Genomic DNA, 19,176 nt, shown 5'->3' with positions numbered 1-19,176 from the left:
TTTTTTTTTAGAGTTAAAATTTGGGGCACACTTAAGTTCCAAGTTCCTGCATTTTTTTTTTTTAAAAAAAAAAAAAAAAAAAAAAAAAAAAAACTTGACACTTTTCCAGATTCAAATTTCCAGGGTGAGAACTTCTGTCCTCTATGGCAATCTTTGAATCCTAGAGGAATTAAATAAGGATCCTGCAAATACCAGAGACTAGAAAGAACAACACAAGGAATGAAGAGAGAGGATGGACTAAATAGAGAGGGAAAGGAAAGAAAACAGGAAGGAGGGAAGGAAAGATGAAGAGAGGAAGGATAGATTTTTAGGCAAGGAAGGGAGTAAATAAAGTTTGAAATATTCCACTTCCATACTTTTCCAGACTGTGTAAGAACTTTATGCGGTGGTTCTCACCACCACAGTTATCAAGTATGAAACATTTCCTTTAAACCCAAGTTCTTGATGTTGATGGATCTTTTTCCAGATGACGTAAGTGTTTTACTTCTCAACAACACTAGGGGGAGTTGGACACACACTCACAAATATGTGCTCACACACACACAGTCTGTGAAAGACACAGACACTCATCATGTCCCACCAGTAGAGCTAAAATGAAGTCCAGGCTCACACATTCAGTAACAAAAGGGGCAGGGTAAATTCCTCCAGATAACTTATCCATCTCAGCTTCATCTCCCGACTGTAGCAGTGTTTCCCCCCCTTGGTATATTTAAATAATATTGGTGTGGTGTGGGCTTGAGAAGGAAAAGAAAAAGAAAAAAGAAAGTCAATTCAATTTGAGATGCATTGCGATCTCAGTCAGGGCATCTTTGGCCAGGGAGAATTGAGGCAGGGGTAAAGATTGTGGAAACATTGACATTTACAAAAGCAAACTGAAGCCCAGGTGAAGGTGCTGTTGTGGGGGGAGGGAAGGGCATATTTCTTTTCAGAGCAGTGTGTTTTCCCTCCTGCCTGTGCCCGAGCATGTGTATAATCATGTTCATAAATGCATTGTTGCATGGTCGGGTCCATCTGTTGAGAGGTATTGGCTCACACATCGCTCCTGGCTGGACCAGTGGAGCTGCGTCTGTAGCGGGCAGACTGATGGCGAGTGGGTCTGGGTCACAGCTCTCCGGCAGTCTGATGAATCTCCCTTTATGCCGCACAGGCTGGCAGTGCAGTGTACTAAAAACGTACATGCGCTTTTCAGGACGTTACAGAGCTCATACGACGGCATGCCGAAGGACTGAGGCAGGTAGAAAAATGNGANTCGCATAGATCGGTCACAACTTCTTTACAACCAATGCTGTCAGTTAAATATAGTTTCATATGTGCAGCGTTATCTGGTTTGAATAGTGAGCGATGCGTAGGTCGGCCTTCGATAAACGTTATGAAAGCAGACATCTGTGTCCTGTTTCAATCAGTCTAGATTAGTACATTTAATACGTTCTCACGTCTTTTTTTATAAGCTGTCTGAGTGGGGTACTGCAGAGCTGCTATCAGATGGCAGTATGTTAACTGAAGTAGATGGCAGGGGCAGATCTACCTTGGGAAGATTTAGGATGTGTGAGCAGGATGAGTTTCCAGATTTATTTTACATTTCATTTATATTCAAATGAATTTAGTGAGAATTGTTGCTTTAAGATGGCATGATACATTCAACTGCTACGACCACAGAACACCGTTAAACACTAACTTATTTCTCCTTTCTTCTTGTCTTGAGATAAACTCTTATCAGGTCAAACAGAGACTATTAATAATTAAATGTATCAAAGAAAAATGTTAATCAGTTGGCAGATATTGGAAATTAATACCTTGCTTATCTATCCCATCAGCAAGTATCAATGCAAAACAAATCTAAAAGATTATGAGGACAGAGTGGAATAAAGCATGGCAGGAAATGATGATGATGATGATGATGATGATGATGATGATGATGATGATGATGATGATGGTTAGGATCACTGGGAACTGTCAGAAAACTGCTTCCAACTCTGGTCTCTCTTTGTGCAGAACTGTTTGAGTTGACAATTAAAAGGCTAAATGATGTAAAGAGTTTGCACTGCGCTAAATTTGGTTTACATGAACAACCAGTCTTAAGAAAAATATGGATTTTTGACAAAAAAAACAACAACAACAAAACTTTGGTTCAGAGGGAGTGTTTCACAATGCAGTTAATAAAAGTGTTTAAAATGCAGTGATGACCACTGAGGTTTCATGACGGGTGAGGCTCAGGTGATGTGCAAACATTTGAAACCCAAAATTGAAGCTTATATTTCAAATTTGCTCTTAATTGTTGCATTTATTTGTCTTGAAGAACACCTGTTGGCGCTCAGCAGTTCTACAATACTTTTTGCCTCAGCCTCCCCATCCATAAGGCTAATTATGTCACACACACACACACACACACACACACACACACACACACACACACACACACACACACACATCTATGTATTTTAATATGTAATTGTATGTACTTTTGTTAGTGTTCTCTAACAAGTGCTAACTGTGTCCCAGTTGGAAGTTCATGTTTTGCGCTTTGTTTTTTAGGCTTTTTGACTTGTATTTGAAACAAGTTGGGTTGTTGCCTTGCATTAATTACCATTTGGGTTTTTAAGATACTCAAAGCACTTGTTAACAAGCTGAATCATCAGCTCTTGCAATATAAAAATTTGCCTCACTATTAAGGGCCAATGCATTTGGCTTGTACAGCAATATTTTTTGCACATGTACTGTTTTGGTCTTTCGTGTCTCAAGCTAGAGCCAATTATCTCAGTGTTTTATTGTGAAAAAAAAAATTATTTGTTGTTGATAGTTCCTTTGAGTTTTCATCATTCATGGGGAATAAAATGTGTTTCATTAGTTTGTTGATCGTTGTTATGAAGCAGAGCCACAACAAAGGTTTCTTTAGCAAAAACATAGCTAAAGATAGTTTTAGTTTATGCTTTTTGATTTATAAAAAATAATATTTTCGTTTGTGATATAAGAAGGTCCACTAGACATGAGAGGGGCAGTTCTTTACACATTGCTAGACTGTTATTTTTCTCCCCTGTGACTGTCTCCAGGAATCGTACCAGAGTGTGTAGAAGTTGTTAGATTTTATTCCATGACCAACCTCGGGGACCTTCAGCAATTATTTTGCTCCAGGGAGAGAAGTCTGTGGTTGACTCAAGGCCAGACAGAAGAGAATGGGTGCAAAGAGTACAAGCTTCAGTGTTATAGTAAAGGGGTGCAGGGTTGCTGCTCAGCCAATGACTGTAATTTGCTCTTTGGACATACTCAAACTGAAATGGAGCACAAAACCTATAGTGACTCGCATCATCTTCAGAAAAATTCAGGTACTAAATTCACATATTGAGGCTTTATTTATTTATTTATTTTTTTGCTCCAGTTGGCATAGTATACATTAAAATTGGGGTCTGAAAATTTTAATGTATGGTCCTTTACAAAGCTCTCTTTGAATCACTAGATAGATTTTGCTACCGCCTTTTACTCTCAGCTACATCAGAATAACTATTAGGACACTGAAGGAGTTGACCATGTTCATGCTGAAAGTGGGTTAAATCCACATTGAAGAGTCACATTGGCATTAATTTGACCAACATATGCAGCAAATGATATTAATAGGTGGAAACAGGTCTTTTTACATTCACCGGATGTTTTTTTTTTCTTCTTCTTCTTCTTCTTTACTTGTCTGCAGAGTTCTGGGTCCTGCGATGACATTCAGGGTCGGCCCAAATCCTAAAAACGTGACCACTGCAGACCTGGTTCAAGCTGCAGGTAAGACCAACATGCGTGTTTCCATTTATCACCCTCACAGAATGATCCCCATTGATGACATTCATTCCGATTCACCTCTCCTCCGCAAGGCGGTTCACTTAGTCACAGTCTTTCCTTCAGCATACAGTTCAGGTCTGTGGGTTTTCATCATCTCCAGTCCTTAAGAGGATTGTCAACACTGAGCATCTGCAACAGAAATGATGATCCCTCCATCCTTCCTCTGCCATGCTTGCACACAATGCGCAGGACAGTTTGTTTGGTTTGTTAGGTCCGGCAGACTGACAGCTTGGAAACAGGTTTGTGTTGGCCAGTCTGAGTTTGTATGTCTGCAGTGTGCACTGGATTGATGTAGACTGATGGGGATCTGTCACCCGGCGACAGGTCGCTGTCAGTACGCTCCTCTGCTTATTGTCAGCGCTCCGGTCAGTCAGCCGTGTGTGTTTGTTCAAAGTGTGTCCTTATTTCAGCCGGAAATGACTTTGAGCAGAACAGCGAGCTTTCAGTATGATCCAATATTCCCCTCGTGGAATCAAAATGGTGTTGTTATTGGCAGAGTTGTGTTGCTGCTCCTAGTGTCTCTCTTTTTCGTGTCGTTTGAAGCAGCAGACATTTGTTGTCACTGTCCTGTTGGAGAAAGCCTGGACAATGGATGATGGGGTTTAGATTGGCATGTTTGAGGCTGTTCATCTGTTATTTTCTATTTTTTATTTTATTTTATTTTCTTGTCCTCTTTTGCTTCTCCTACCACGTGTGACTGATTGTGATGAGGTTTCGTGTGGTGAGAGCTAATGACAGCCATGAGCTGGGCTGAAATGTCAGACCAAATGTTATGTCAACATGATCATGAGCCTGGTCCACAGTGATGAATTATGAACACAGCCGGCTTGAATAGTAATTTGTTAAAGTGGAGGGAAGGGCTTTTCTTAATTAAAAAAAATCACTTTCATCCCAAATAAACATGAGATGTGGCTCTGAAATGCATTAAAATTGCAACCACAGATCATAGAGGGGATAGATTAAGAGTCCTGGCACGAGATTTATTCCCTGTACTCCCAAACCAGTGTGAAGTGGACAGGAGTTCCCACCCGCCTCCTGACGTTCAAAGCAATCTGAAAAAAAATAAAAATAAAAAATAAGCGTTCATCTTCACTTTCCAGCGACACAAAGCAGTCGCTGACATTGACTTCAACACTATGTGGCAAAGGCGCGATGATTTTCAAGCCATCGCCGGGTTGCAGAGGAGCAGCATGGTTTGGGTGCGCTCTGAAAATCAAAGTGACGCCCACATACAGTGGCCACCTGGGTAATCCTGGCTGACCTTTGCCTTATGTGTGACTGTGCATAAGTGACGTGGCCTCCTAATGAACTCGTCAAAACCCCCCGCTGCATCCAGAACTCCGTCTGCTGTGAGAAGCTTTGTATTAGCTAAGCAAAAAGAAAAGAACAAAAAAAGCCAGAAAATTCTGAAATTTTTTTATGGAAAATTTTTTTTAAACCAGCAGCAAATGAAAATGTTTTGTCTCATTTTTTTGTTTCTCATTAATTACCTCTGAAAGAAGACATATTTTGCATTACATAAAAACAAAATGCTTCATTTGATGATTTTTTTTTTTTTATCACACTTGCAGTCCATCAGTTAGCCCATTGATGGTTATGCTCAATGAAAACGATCATATTCTTGTCCTAACATTTGGCAAACACTTTTTGTCCCAATTTCCCCATTCCGACACTCTTGAAGGTGTTCATATTATTTTACATGGCTCTAAATATCATCTTAAGAGATATTCCTGCTGTGTGGTGTGTTGGGAGTGACCTTGTCTGCCCAGGAGGACATTGGGACCACTCTGATCTAAAATTGGGGAAAAACGTTGAGTTGCGTTGCTTTCTCTCCACAAACTATCCCCATTGCTTCTTCCCAGTCAGCCATGTTTGTTTACCCTGAACCCATGTTTGGTTGCGAGAGGTTTTGTGAGATTTCCCATCTGACGTCTGAATGTCGGTGAGTGAAATCGATTTGTGTGTGGTGTGTTGCTCCTGTCCTGTGGCCTGGCACCAAGCCTGTTATTTCTAAGATTTTTTTTATGATCATCGTATGTGGTTTCTCAGGTTCTGTCTCTACTTAATCATTGTTTATTAAAAATTAAACTAGAAAAAACAGTAGATTGTCACAAGCATTTTCAGTGTTTGTTGTTTTTGAAACAATAAACACATCAGATTCTTACTTGTGTATCCTGCATTTACTATTTAAACTCCAGCTATTGACTGTTTTAAAAATCAATTACGTTTCTTGCAATGTTTTTTGTCTTTAAAGGTCAGAAAATTGGAGGAGTGTCTGTTTCAGTTACTTAGTCTACATTATAGCATAAATTAAACCTCCATGGTTGATAAGTTCACTGTACTCTGAGGTATCTAAACAAGATTAATATGGCTCTGCTACATTCTGCTGTCCATCTATCTGCCCATCAGTTCCATTCGATGCGTTCAATGCCCCATTGAAACGAAAAGACAAAGAGACTTGGCTGAAAGGCACGGACAGTATAGAGGAGATTTGATAACTCGTTGAAAAGCATCTTTTTTTCTGCAGCAGGTTCTTAGCGGCTGTGCGGTGAAAGGCCTGCTGGGAGGTCTGACTGTATTAGTGGAGGTAGAGTTCTCTTGTGTGCTGCTCAACTGGAAAACTGCAGGACAAAGCCCGGCACTGCCTAATCCCTGCTCGGCTACGAAACAAAAGAGAAAGCTGCTGCTTTATCAAAACTACAAGGCATTCTGTGTGTCCGTGTTTGTTCGTGCGTGTGTGTGGATTGTGTGCAACTCAATTTTTTTTTTTTTTTTGCAGCTGTGTTCATACTGCGCCAAGAAAATGATTTATTCAATATTTGATGAAGTGGCACCCAAGCTGCTAAAAAAGCGACACTGGAATGTGTTGTTTAGAACTCTACTTTTTTCTTGCTTCCTCGCAGTGATTTCTAAACATGTAAATCACCTTTGGTGGGGGGATAATAGATCTGCCAGAGCTGCTTTTGCTCACCGCGGAGTGACGTTTTGTCGCCGATGATGGATTTGATCCACTTACACGTTTGTGCTCTTCGCAAGTGTGTAGGCGGTTTTATATGTAGGATGAGTGCTTTGGCTTCGTAAAGTGTTATTGTACAATTATATCCTGGCGGGATTGTTTCTTTTTATTTGTGATATATGCTGCTTTTATAGCTGTGATTATAAGTACCTCTAATGAATTTGAGTGTTTTGCATTAAAAAAAAAATAAAAAAATGAAGCATGATGACTCGGATGGGATCAGGATGTCCAGACCAAACACCAGTATTTGTGATGGGATATGTGTGTGTTAACCATGGCTGATAGGTGGAGGGTGGGGAGCTGGGTTGAGGACACTCCTATTGTCTTGGCTGTCACGGCTGGGTGACCCCGGAGCCCTTTAGAGGCCTCAAAGGCCCCAGAGGCCAAACCACAGCAATGAGCCGGCAGGCCCCCAGGCCGTGAGAACCCCGGCCTTGGTCAATGAACGCTGGGATCATAAGGACGCTGGGAGCAACTTGCTGGGCCATCTGGAAAAGAGCGCAGGGACCCTGACACATGGCTGTCACCCTGAGGGAGACACGCAGAGATGTGGACGCAGACAATGTCGGCCCCCGTGTTTCCTGCCTCAGCTTCTGTCTTTTTTTTTTTTTTTTTTTGTCTTCCACACACACAGAGTCACGCCTAAGTGAAAACCAAGGAGGGTACGAGTGAGACGGAAAACTTTGTTGAGGAAATTTCAAAGTAAATCAAGTGGAACAAGAGCTGAATTCAGAACTTATTTATATCATTAAACACCTTAGCTACAGAAATCATATTGAATAAGATCTTCTCGTTGCATGTTTCTGAAACCTTTTAAACGAAGAGAAACACACCAGAGAAGCAACTGCAGCAGATCATCAGTTGGGGAAGGGTTACAAGGGTAACGGATGGTGCAATGTCCAGAGAAATTGTGACAAATATTAACAGATACTGCCATCTAATCTCCAAAGACAATGTAGCAGCGTGGCATTGTTTTGCAATGTTGGATCTGAAAAAACAGCTAACTTCAAAATGAGAAAAGAAAAGAGAAGCATAGATGTTTGGTCATAATGCACAGCTTCATGTCTGGTTAAAATCAAACGCAGCATTTCAATGAAAAAATTTGTGGCAAATCAAGGAGGTGGTAGGGTGGTGGTTTGTGTTTGCCTCGCCTACAGTCAAATGCGACGCCATTTATTATTGATAAAGATGCTCTGCAGGAATGTATCTAGTTTTAGCTTTCAGATTTTTTTTCTTCCTTCTTTAATAAATAGTGACATATAGAAATCTGCTGTGTGCCTTTGTGCCCTCTAGGTTAGATTTATATCATTTAATAACTTGGAAAAGACAGAAATGACCTTGATACATAGAACTATAGAAACTGACAACAGGGTGTCCTTTTTTCTGTTTTTTTTTTTTTTAAAACCATACTATAAAATGTATCTTTTAAATCCAAAAATCCTTACTGAGGTCATTTTAGGACACAAAACGTTTTCAGTCACATCAGGAAGGAAATGAATAGTCTGAACCATCTTCCCCAGCAGGTGCTGATATGTGTGGTGAGGATCTGCCCTGATAATTCAAAACGACTGATACCCGTCCAGACCAATCAACTCCCATTTCACCTTTTCAATTTTCTGTTTTTATGGTCTGTATACAAATAATTCTGGGGGAAAAAAAGCTGTAGAAGAAATAGGAAATCATTTAAATGACACTTAGAAGCATAAACTAAAGGTGCGGAGCGTTAAATATGACCGGTTGCTTTGTACCAAAGACATGTGAGAGGCAGCCTATGTATGTCTTGAATCCTTTCACCTGTCACTCCGTTTGTCTGTCCGTGTTCACGGTTCTGGCTGTATTTTCTGTCTCCTCTGTGGAGGCCATGTAAGATGTGCTCAGAGGCCCACGCACTCGCGCTCGCCCTCTTCCAAACGCGCACAGGAACCCTCGCAGACAACTCTAAAACGGAAACACTGTGACTGCGTGATGGAGCCAGCTACCATTTGAGTGGTGAGTGGTAGTCTTTTCCAGCTGAGCAGATTAGCATAGATCTCCCACGCAGACAGAGTTGACCTTCACTCTGGCAAACACTTGTCAAAATGCCAGCGATAATTACCTGTTCTCTTCGCAAACAGCGCCATGGTTTATCCACCTGCATCTCAGGAGAGGAGGATGAATCTGTAGCTCCGTTGGCTCCCCGTCTTACAATGAATAGTGCTGTTACTTTCACGCGCCTTTAATTATTTTTTTTTTTTCTCATTTTGTCAAACTGCAATCCTTACGAATGTTAAGGGACATGCATGAAAACAATTTACCAATCAAAAAAATATTTGTATTTGGCCTCCTTTACTCTGACACCCCTAAATAAAAATCAAGTTCAACAATTTACCTTTAGAAGTCGCATGATTAGTAAATAGTACCTACCTGTGTGTATTTGAGCCATTGCCTTAATACAATGGACCCCCACCTATTTGCAGTTCGGTATTTAAGGATTCACCTATTTGCCGATTATTCTGTGGAAAATAACGCAAATTATTTGTACAAAATCCACCTATCTGCAGATTCTTTAATAGAGCTTATCTATTGCCTGGCGTTTGTAAAGCAGCCAGTAGAGGAGTGCCATGTATTTTTCTTTGCACTGATTGTCTCTAACCCTAAAAGAGCACAAATGAGGAAATCTACAGGTATTGCCTTGTGAGTTTGTGCTGTAATGGTTTCCACTGTATGTATTAATTTGGTGTCTGCAATTTTGAAATGTGTCAGTTTTAAGTGTTTCTAGAGGGATCCTGAAGCAGATCTCAGCTATTCACTGGCAGTTGTGGTCTCTAATCTCTATGAATTCAGGGTTTCACTGTTTTGTAAAAGTGTTGGAGGTCATTAGAGGTCCAGCAGCTTCCTTCTTTCGAATAACGCGAAAGGTTAGCAACTTGTTCTAAAAATAAATCATAAGAAGTACCATAATCACAGTACTAAAATTTCAGTATTTCATTTGAAACAGTTTTGATAAAAGATTGTATGTTTATCTTATTTATTTTTTTTAGTATTGAATATATGTTTCAAATAGAAATTATTTTGACAACATTAGCCACGACTCCAATATGGGGCACAACAGTTACAAGGAGCAAGGTGCCCTGGTCCCAGTCAAAGTTCAGATCTGTTTTCAAGGTAGTAGCTGTGGCAAGAGTCAAAGCTTCCTGTTCAGAGAAGCTCTCCATCTAGATTGACTGAGCTTGACAAGAAAAAGAATACAAATACACATATAGACAACACTTTTCATACTTTTGTTTGGAAAAATATGAAGATGTCCGTGTCGCAATCATTTACTGCTTTATGTTGGTCTATCACACGCGTCTAATTTTGTGGATCTATGTGTGAATACTTTTGGATGGCACTATGGTCTGTAGGGATTCCTGTGTGGCACACCTGTGTCTCTGCTTGGTGTTGCAGCATATTAACCCTTCAGAAGTCAGCAAGCCGCCAGCAGCTGAAGAAATGAGTGTGAATCAAATCTCGGGAACGCTACTGCTTCTTTTGGGGGCGCTCATGTCCAGGCACATAGGGGCCGAAATGAAATTACTTTTGTCGGCCAGGGTTTGGCTCCGTCACGAATCATGTCAGGAGAAACATTGCTGGTTTTTGAGCATGGCTGGATTCGTGCCGGATGCCTGATCACCTGTATCTTCATACCTTAACATCTGTATCAATGAGTGCAGAGGTCAGAAAACAACAGAATTCCTTTCTCCTCATCTTCCTCCTTCCCCACCCTCCTCCTCTTTTCTTCCTCCCTGGGCACTCTCCTCCTCATCACTGGCTGCCCTCTCTGGTTGAGTGCTTGAATGTGCTCAGTTCGGTGATCAAAGTCTTCCTCGGTCTCTTCTCCTCCATTGCCCCCGGCTCTGTGAGTGAGTGAGTGAGTGAGTGTGTGAAAAAAAAAAACCCTGTGTGTATGTGTCATTCGGCTACAAGCATACTTCTCAGTCGTCACTTCTGCTATGTTCGCTCAGTCTCTCTGGTACTTTTTTTGGCTTCTGTGCACCATCCACCCGCCTGCTAGAGGGCAAACACACCCGCGTATACATATATATACAGTATCTACATGCACGCATGAATATATAAACCTGAAGTGATGCTTATCCGATATGACACATCCTACTTTCCTGTCTTATGCATTGTTGATCACAGAAATCTTCACTCACTGTTACCGTAGGTAATTTATGCACTGCACACACACACACACATATGCATCTGTCTGTCTGTGTATGTATGGATGCTGCAGGGCGCCTGATAACCAGAGCTGCATGACTCACAGTAAACTATTAAATATTGTGTGTTTGTTTCAGCAGAAACACGGCGTTAAACATCTTTTTAATTCCAAGGTCACATTTATTTTTTATTTGTTTCATCCTCATGCGCCTCCAGGAACAGAAAATACATGAAATTGTCAAAGACGAGTGTTTAGGAAAAAAAAAAAAAAAAAAAAAAAAACATTCCAGTAACTGTAAATCAGTCTTGAACGTCTTGTTTTTGTGCTCACATATAACCCCGGAGAGCGCTGATTCGTCACCACTGACTCTTTTCGTTCGTCACGGTGAAAGGAGGTGTCATGTGCAGGAAATTTTCCGATCTGAGACTGTTTCAGAAGATGAATCCGGGCCTTGTCTCACACTTTCCCTTCATCCTGTTTATCCTTGTCACTCATATTCTTCCACTTCTTGCTCTGCTCCTCTCTGTTTTGCCTCAGTATTATTCCCGCACCTTTAGTCCGGGGTCAAGGCGGCGGCGGCGCTTTAAACGTGTTTACTGTGTCGACGCTGCTGTTGCGAGTCAGCCGAAGACAGTAACAGGTGCCTGTCAACAGACGGCCTGATCTCCAGTGCATTAAAAGGATCTGTGCAATAGACGAGGATTAGTGTCGCCTGGCATTGTTTATTTGCTAATTCCGTCTCCGAGGTATTTGTGGAAAATGGGCGTGAATAATTGAAAGCAATTTCTAGTGGACACAACGAAGCTATCAGCGAACTGTGGGAGATTAATGAGTAGGGGGTGAAACACGGTGCTCCAAACCTTTCCCAAACACCCACAGAGACCGCGAGCTCGTAAACAAAAACCGAATATGCATTGTTCCAGAGGTGGATAAAAGCTTTGAAACGGAAAGCGGGCATGGATCGGGAAGGGAACGGAGTGGTCGGCTTAAACACAGAATGTGTCAAAGCATGATGCTAAAGCATTAAGGTGCCTTTTACTTATCAGCAATTAGCATTTCTAAATTGAACCGGTACATTCCAGATCCATAAACTGTGCTTGCGTCTAAACTCCTGATTTGAGATCAGAAGGAATACTTTGCAAAAAATTATATGCAAGCTTTAATTGTTTAACTTTAGGTTAACAAAAATGATTTTTGACAGATTTATTTGATCAGTCTGCACGGTGGCAATGTCTTAAGCTGAGCTATTTTGCAACAAGAATGGTCTGATTTTAAATTGTGACTGAGGTCTTGTAGTTTCTGTAGTTCTCCCCGTGCATACATGGCTTTTCTCTGCAATCTCTGGTCTCCTCCCACAGTCCATAAACATGACTGTTGGGTTAATTGTTGATTCAAATATTGCTCTTAGCTGTGAGTAGGTGGTTTCATGGTTGTTTTGTCCCGTTTGTCTTTCTTTTGCCCTGTGATGGACACCCTACTGTGAAATTCATTACTTTGTATCTCTAATGCCACATGGCGATGGTGTTGCGCTGTCCCACATCAAGCGAAGTACAAGCGGAGCACAGTGAGAAGCTCAGTAACCCTTGTTGAACACTGATCATGGAACACTGCAGCGAATAGTTGCGAAGCGAGTAGACTCGAGATTTCTCTCAAACTGCGCCAGAAATTATTGGCTCAATGGGGGAAAAAAAATAAATAAACACTTTTTTTGCAACTCTACATTGCTCTTTTGATCATACTTTATCTTCTATTGTAATCATGAAGGTGTAAACCACCCAATTCAACAACCTACATGATTGAAAGCATTTCTTTTTCTACCCCCCACAAGTTCCTTGGCCATGTTGTCTTTGTACCAAACCTGTACTTGTGACAATTAGAGCCTCTGTGGCATCTTTCAGATCAGCTTTTTACAGCCACTGATGGGAGTTCTCAGTATCTCAGCCACTTCTTGAGTCTGCCAATGGCTCATGCTGTGCAGGGACTTACTCTTTCATGGAGTTTGCTTGTCTTTCTCTTTTTCCACCATGAGTTTCTGCTGCCTGAGGCATTTGCTTTGCAGTTCATTGCTGGGGGCCATTTTCCTGATCTAGTCCTGGATCTTTGAGCTTTTGTCCTGCATAGTGGCCTTGCGATTCTCTACCCACTGCCTCAATCCATGAGCTTTGTGTCGTAGTCGGAACGTGCTAGACTTGAGTTGAAACCTTCCATTCCTTGTAAAGAGCTTTGTTGCCTTAATTTTTTGTAGCTTTTAGGTCACATTTATACCAGTGATGTATCCGGTGACTAACAGGATAAATTTGTTTATTCTTACCATTTAGGAGGCTATTCTGCACCTGCATTTTTATTTTATATTTTTTTCCTTTTCATACCTAATCTTTTTGCTGACAGTGTTTCAGTGGTTTTGAAAGTCTGCCAAGTTGATTCCTGATTTTTGACCATCTTGCCTTTGACAATAAATAGCTCTCAAAGTAAAGACGTGTAAAAATCCTTAAATATTAAACTTTTTCTGCGGTACTATAATCTAACTTTGAAAATGTTTGAAAAATACTCATTTTGTTTTGAATAGAGAAAGAAAAAAATCAAGGTTAAGACATAATATATTTATTGAAATTATATATATTATGGGCTGCCTTTATTTGTACCTGCAGCAATTCTAATATGGCACATGCTAAAGAAGCTTATTAGATAGAAATGTGGCAAGAAACTTTAATTAGGGATCAACACATTTCTGTCTCCCTAGAGTGAAATAAGATGTGACCCTGAGGCCCATTCCTCTTATTCACTGTTCTAAACTCAACTCAACTCGAGTAAGTTACACATATAGTCTGTCATCTTCAGAAGTCAGGTAACGACAATAACTACTCATGTAAACCTTAAGGCTGGTTGACGACCCACCACATCTTGCCATACAGTTATGGGGACTTTAAGGGAGATAAGAAACCTTCACATTTCATTCTTGGGGGATTATAACAAAGAATGACAGCTCCAGTGTCCATTAAAACAAGTAGACTCCTTGTAGGAGCAAATGGTGACACAATGAAATGTTCAAGGTAAAAAAAATATGTATTGGTTGCATTTGAACCAGAAGCTTCACAGTAACATGTAGTAAAAAAGGAGCCAACGTTGGTCCTAGCTTTTCTTGAGAGGGAGTCCAGCACATCGGAGACCTAGATAAAGCAGATTCTTTAAAAGTGTGGTCTCACAGCAATACTGCTGGTATCTGTTTAACAACTGACATTTCAGGTGAATGCAAAACCTGTGACGAATATGTGGAGCAATACCTCAGCCTACTGGAGGTTCTGCGATGTTGTGAGCCTGTTTCTCCTTCAAAAACCCAGGAACCTTGTTACCATTAACAGAATTATGGGTTCTTAAAAATGAATGGACATTTTAACAAAAAAAAAATTGTAAAAAGAATGGCCTCTGCCAGAAAACTGAAAAGTAGTTTACATTAAACATATGCCAAAATCAATACAGAAATAATTCACAGGATACAAAATTATTTTAAGGCTGTTTCATCTCAGACAGAAATCCTTCAATGAGAATACACATATATTCATATATTTTATGTTGATCCTATTTCCAAATACATCTCTGCACACAGAGCTGATAAACACGTTGTTGGCACTCGGGTAAAAAGAACGGCAGTTAGCAGAGACTTGTCATTATGCGACACCAAATTTTATAATGAATTCCAGCTGGGTTTGAGCCAAAGAGTGGATGATGCCATTTTTAACTGACCGAGGAATTTGCCATAATTTAATTTTCCAGCTAAGCCCTGTGCTGGCACTAGAACATTTCTCACACATGGTGGCGAAGTTAATGACAAAACGGCTCACTAGCTTCATGTTCTGCGAACTGACAAAACAACACGTTTTCCCTCAAAGCTGTAATGATGATTAACTGAATATGATCTGCAGAACTGACCTGATATCTTTTGCATTGGGAAAAGGCTACATAAGCTTCTCCTAAAATCAGCAGTTTGAAAAGGTTTTGTTCTCGGTAGTTCATAGGGATGACGGCATACGACTCTCTGTGTCTGTTTGTAGAATATCCAACCTCCACTTGAGTCCTGTCGACAGTGGTGATCTCTCACTCTCTCTTTGCTACATCTTGACCCGTTCACCCCCCATCTCTCTATATATTCCCCTGTCCCTTCATCTTCCATGCCCATGCCCTTAGTGATAGCTACTCAGATTGAGAGACTGTGTGCTGATGGTCCTTATGTCAAGAACAGCGGGTACTCGTAGCACGTTTCCTCTGTGCGCAGTGGTTTGTATGCTCAATGGATGCTACTTTATGAAGCAGCCGATACAAACAGCTATGCAAATGAAATTCTTCCTCACTCCTGCTACGAGCCATATTCAACAACAGCAAATCTGAGAATATTACTCATCATGTTGTATTATACTGAGCATTTCTGAGGGAAAAGCAGGCTTCGCTAAGTCCCCTGTTTTCATTCCAAATGCCAGAATGAGCACTGATGCTTTATTGATTTAAAGCTGTACCATGCTCTGCTGGGGTGAAGATAGGCACGCTTTGGTTACACAGGGATGAAAATTGTTTGCTTATGTACTCAGGTAGACCGGTACATCCTGCTACTGTGACTCCAAGGCTTGACTTCTGCAGAAACACCTGTCTCTGTGCTCTGATTGCAATAAGTAGTTATGTAAGTTACTATTACATTTATTTGTCCCTAAACCAGCCCGGACCTTGTTCTCCAAGAAGGCACTCACTGGATGCTAACGTCTAATTTGGGCAATCGGTCCTTATTAGGATGGTTGAAAATCCAAGAGATCAGCTGAAAAACTCTCAACCAGCTGGTGGGCACAAACTACCGAGCCACATTTAAAGTCAATTGGATCACATTTACTCCCGGCACTGAAGCCTGCGCTCAGCTCCACTGCATTGTCCTGATCATGTCTGAAGACCTAATTGCACTGAGTTACCGCCAAGTGGCTGGCTGATTAGATGTTTGCTTTAAAGCGGATCAGAAATGCTGCAGTCAGGGAAGTTCCCATTAACTATTAGTGAAGCCAAACTTGCACATAGTACTTTTTGTATGGAATGAAAATGCCATTATTCCGCCTCATGGTGACAGAAAATACAAAGAGATTCCAAAGGACAGAAATAAAATGGTTGATGGAGAAAACAATAATAAATTATTTTATATAACTGATGTTTTTTTTATAAGTCACAAAAATAATAGCTGTTGCGCTGTTATGTTATCTAAAATAATGTTTTACATGTGTCTAAATGAAAGGTGTGAGTTGGGATGAAAATTGGGGACGAATTTATAATGTATTTCTAGAAAAGGCAGAGTAAGTTACTTTGATAGTTATTGATATAGGCTATATGGACATTTACTAAGCGCAGCATTAGAATCGGGGGATGCACACAGACATATAAAAACGTACATGACCTGTGATTAATACCTTAATCTTTTTTCTTGGCCCAGAAATGAGGTGATTTTGATTGGTTGGCAAACAAGAACCTCTACTGTTTGCACATAAAACCACCAAGACTTTAAACAAAATGAATCTCATCTATGTTCTTTCACTTTCTGTATCCTATGCATTCACTTTATGTTGACAACAAATAAAGTCAGAGAATTATACAATGAATGGAGTAGTCAAAGTAATTATTTTATCTGGACCAGTGTAATAGCTGTTGTTTTTCAGCTTTAAGAAAAGGTAATTAGACCATGTTATTCATTTTGTTACTTGGTTTTATTCTTGTGTTTCTAATTAAGTGATAATCTTATTCTAGTGCATGCCTATGCACAATGTATGTTGTGTTTTGTGATGCTCAAACAAACTCATTTTTGGACTGAATGTGCAGCAGACTGGCTTGGCTGATTTCTCATTCTTATTGTTTTTGTCTAATGTATTTTTTTTAATATTAATCTTACTGAATGATCACAAATGAATTATCAGTAAAAAAAAACAACAACAAACAAACAAAAAACTGCTTCATCTCGAAGATTAGCATATATCCTGAGGATAAACAGACTTTTTTTTTTTGGAAGATGTTCCCGTTAATGGACCAACAGACCCGTATCAGTCTATTAAAGAGGCATCAGATGACACTTCAGTTGCTGAAACCACAAAGGCTTGGAACAAATCAAAGGGGGACAGTCGTACATCTGCTCAATGAACCCAGGTGTGTGTATGTCTTCATCTGTCCTTGTGTTTCTGCAGTGGATTACTGTCTAAGCTTGTGTGTTTGGGAGAGTGTTGTGCGTTTTTTTTTTTTTTGTTCTTCTTAATGGTACATCCATGCTAAATTGGCCCCTCAATGCAGTGCTCTGTGTCTGTGGTTTTGTGAGCTACAAGTGTAGAGAAACAAAGCGAGCCAGGCAGCTTCAAAGCAGGTGGGTGACATTTTGGGCTTTCAATCTTCAAAGCTCTATTTGCTTTTGTAGTTCCTCTTTGACTATAATTATATATTTTTTTTCTCTAAAGGTTTACAGCTGTCTGAAAACGTGGAGTAGAAGTTGAGGGCCATTTCATAAGAACATCATTCAAGGTTTAACAATGAGCCGCCTTTGTTTTTTAATACATTAACACCTGTAATTTGGGTAGTTCTGAATGCATTTCAACCTTAAAGCAACATATAGAAAGCGATATCACAGTGATACTCTTTATTTGTAACTATTGACTTCGAATTGATCATGACCACCCCTCTGCCCCACCCCTCCCAACCTTTTCCTCACCAGTGAGTGCCTCCAGATGGGGGTATATGTGGAACCTATCCCATCCCTTTATTTCCATTCACCTCTTCTCTTCTTCTCTTCCTTCCAAGTGCCTCTCTATAATTCATGTCCAGGTGCAGCAGCAGCTTTCTTTGGCAGGGGGGCTTGAAAAGGAAAAAGGGGACAGATGTTCAATTTTCACTTCCTTTGTGCCGCTCTCCATACGTGTCCATATGTGGGCACACCTCTTGTTGCCCACGATGCAGATTGCGGCGTCTCCGTACTTCGCATGAAGCAGTAATTAAATCGAGTCACGGCCATGACTAACTGCTGGACGGTGCTTCATGTGGATCCATGGATATGACATGGTGTGCATGTTGTATAAATAGAAATAATGAACCGGGTTTGTTGTTTTGTTGTTTTCTAAGAATGTTGGTTGCAACTGATTTTTCGATCCTGCAGGCATCATGAGAGGCTTTATGCAAAGACATGCGCATGGTGCAGCTGTATTTACATGTAGCTTTTGTGGGGCTTGCCCCCCCCCCCCCCCCACCGATTGTTTGACTGACTGAACACTGCTTCTTGGTACCTCTACTGCAAACTAACAAGTACTGTTCAGTTCAGAGTGGAGTGTGCAATTTAAGGCATTTACGTATAGTTGCAGTTGTAAAAGCTGAATGCGTTTTTCCTCTCACTACTGAATTTAGTGCACCTGAAATGTCTTTTAGGACAGCGATCTTTCCAAATACAGAGAGATTGTGAAGGTTTACAGAAGAAAAGTGGCAAACGTTTACAGCCTGACGAACCCACCCACATAAATTGTCCGATTAATGTTTTTTGTTGTTGTGTTTATAACTCGTGAACTTTAAAATGAGCATAGGAAATGTTTATAAAATGATTATGAAAAATGAATGTATTTAGGAGTTGTTCTAGATCTGTAATGTCTGCCTACCAGCTTGTTTCAGAGTCTCCCTAGTATTGGGAGTGATTACTGTGATTATGGCTTTTGATTTTAACTCATGTTCACCAAAACATCAGGATATAGTTTTCCCAGCAGCTCCAACACATTGTTTTCTGGGCAGAAGACACTGTCAACATTTGATAGTGTCCACTTGGACTCAGAAACCCTGAAACCGATTTGGTCGAAAACAAAATCACATAAATCTCTTATTTGTGACCCTTGTTTTCCAGGAATTGAACATCAGAAGAAACAGTTGTTTTTATGCAGGTCAGCTCTAACTTGTGCTTGACTAACAGCTCCGCTGCCCGGCCTTTACACACTGAAAACAGTTTGTCCTCATTCGGTCAGAGGGGAAAGCTGCCAGCTTTCTCTGCAGTTATTCAAGCTGGGTTTTTTTTTTTTTTATTGTTCATACATCATTGAATGGTTTTGTAAGTACCAACAAAACTCTTGCATGGTAGCACATGGAGCCAAAAAGAACCAAACAAAACAAAAAAAAACTT

At 40.5% G+C, this 19,176-nt stretch overlaps 1 protein-coding gene across 1 annotated transcript in view; it reads left to right on the top strand.

Annotated features, from left to right (window-relative positions):
• Positions 1-19,176, top strand: part of LOC106963291 (receptor-type tyrosine-protein phosphatase N2-like) — a 141,837-nt gene that overhangs the window by 29,055 nt on the left and 93,606 nt on the right. The window contains exon 8 of the mRNA XM_015058125.1: positions 3,683-3,762. Within this exon, the coding sequence (XP_014913611.1) occupies positions 3,683-3,762 (80 nt within the window). The remainder of the gene's footprint in view (positions 1-3,682; positions 3,763-19,176) is intronic.

Source organism: Poecilia latipinna, unplaced genomic scaffold (assembly GCF_001443285.1).
Source record: "Poecilia latipinna isolate Pla-1442-1.1 unplaced genomic scaffold, P_latipinna-1.0 Scaffold1518, whole genome shotgun sequence".
Taxonomy (NCBI): Eukaryota; Metazoa; Chordata; class Actinopteri; order Cyprinodontiformes; family Poeciliidae; genus Poecilia; species Poecilia latipinna.
This window is presented reverse-complemented; position numbering and strand designations above follow the sequence as displayed.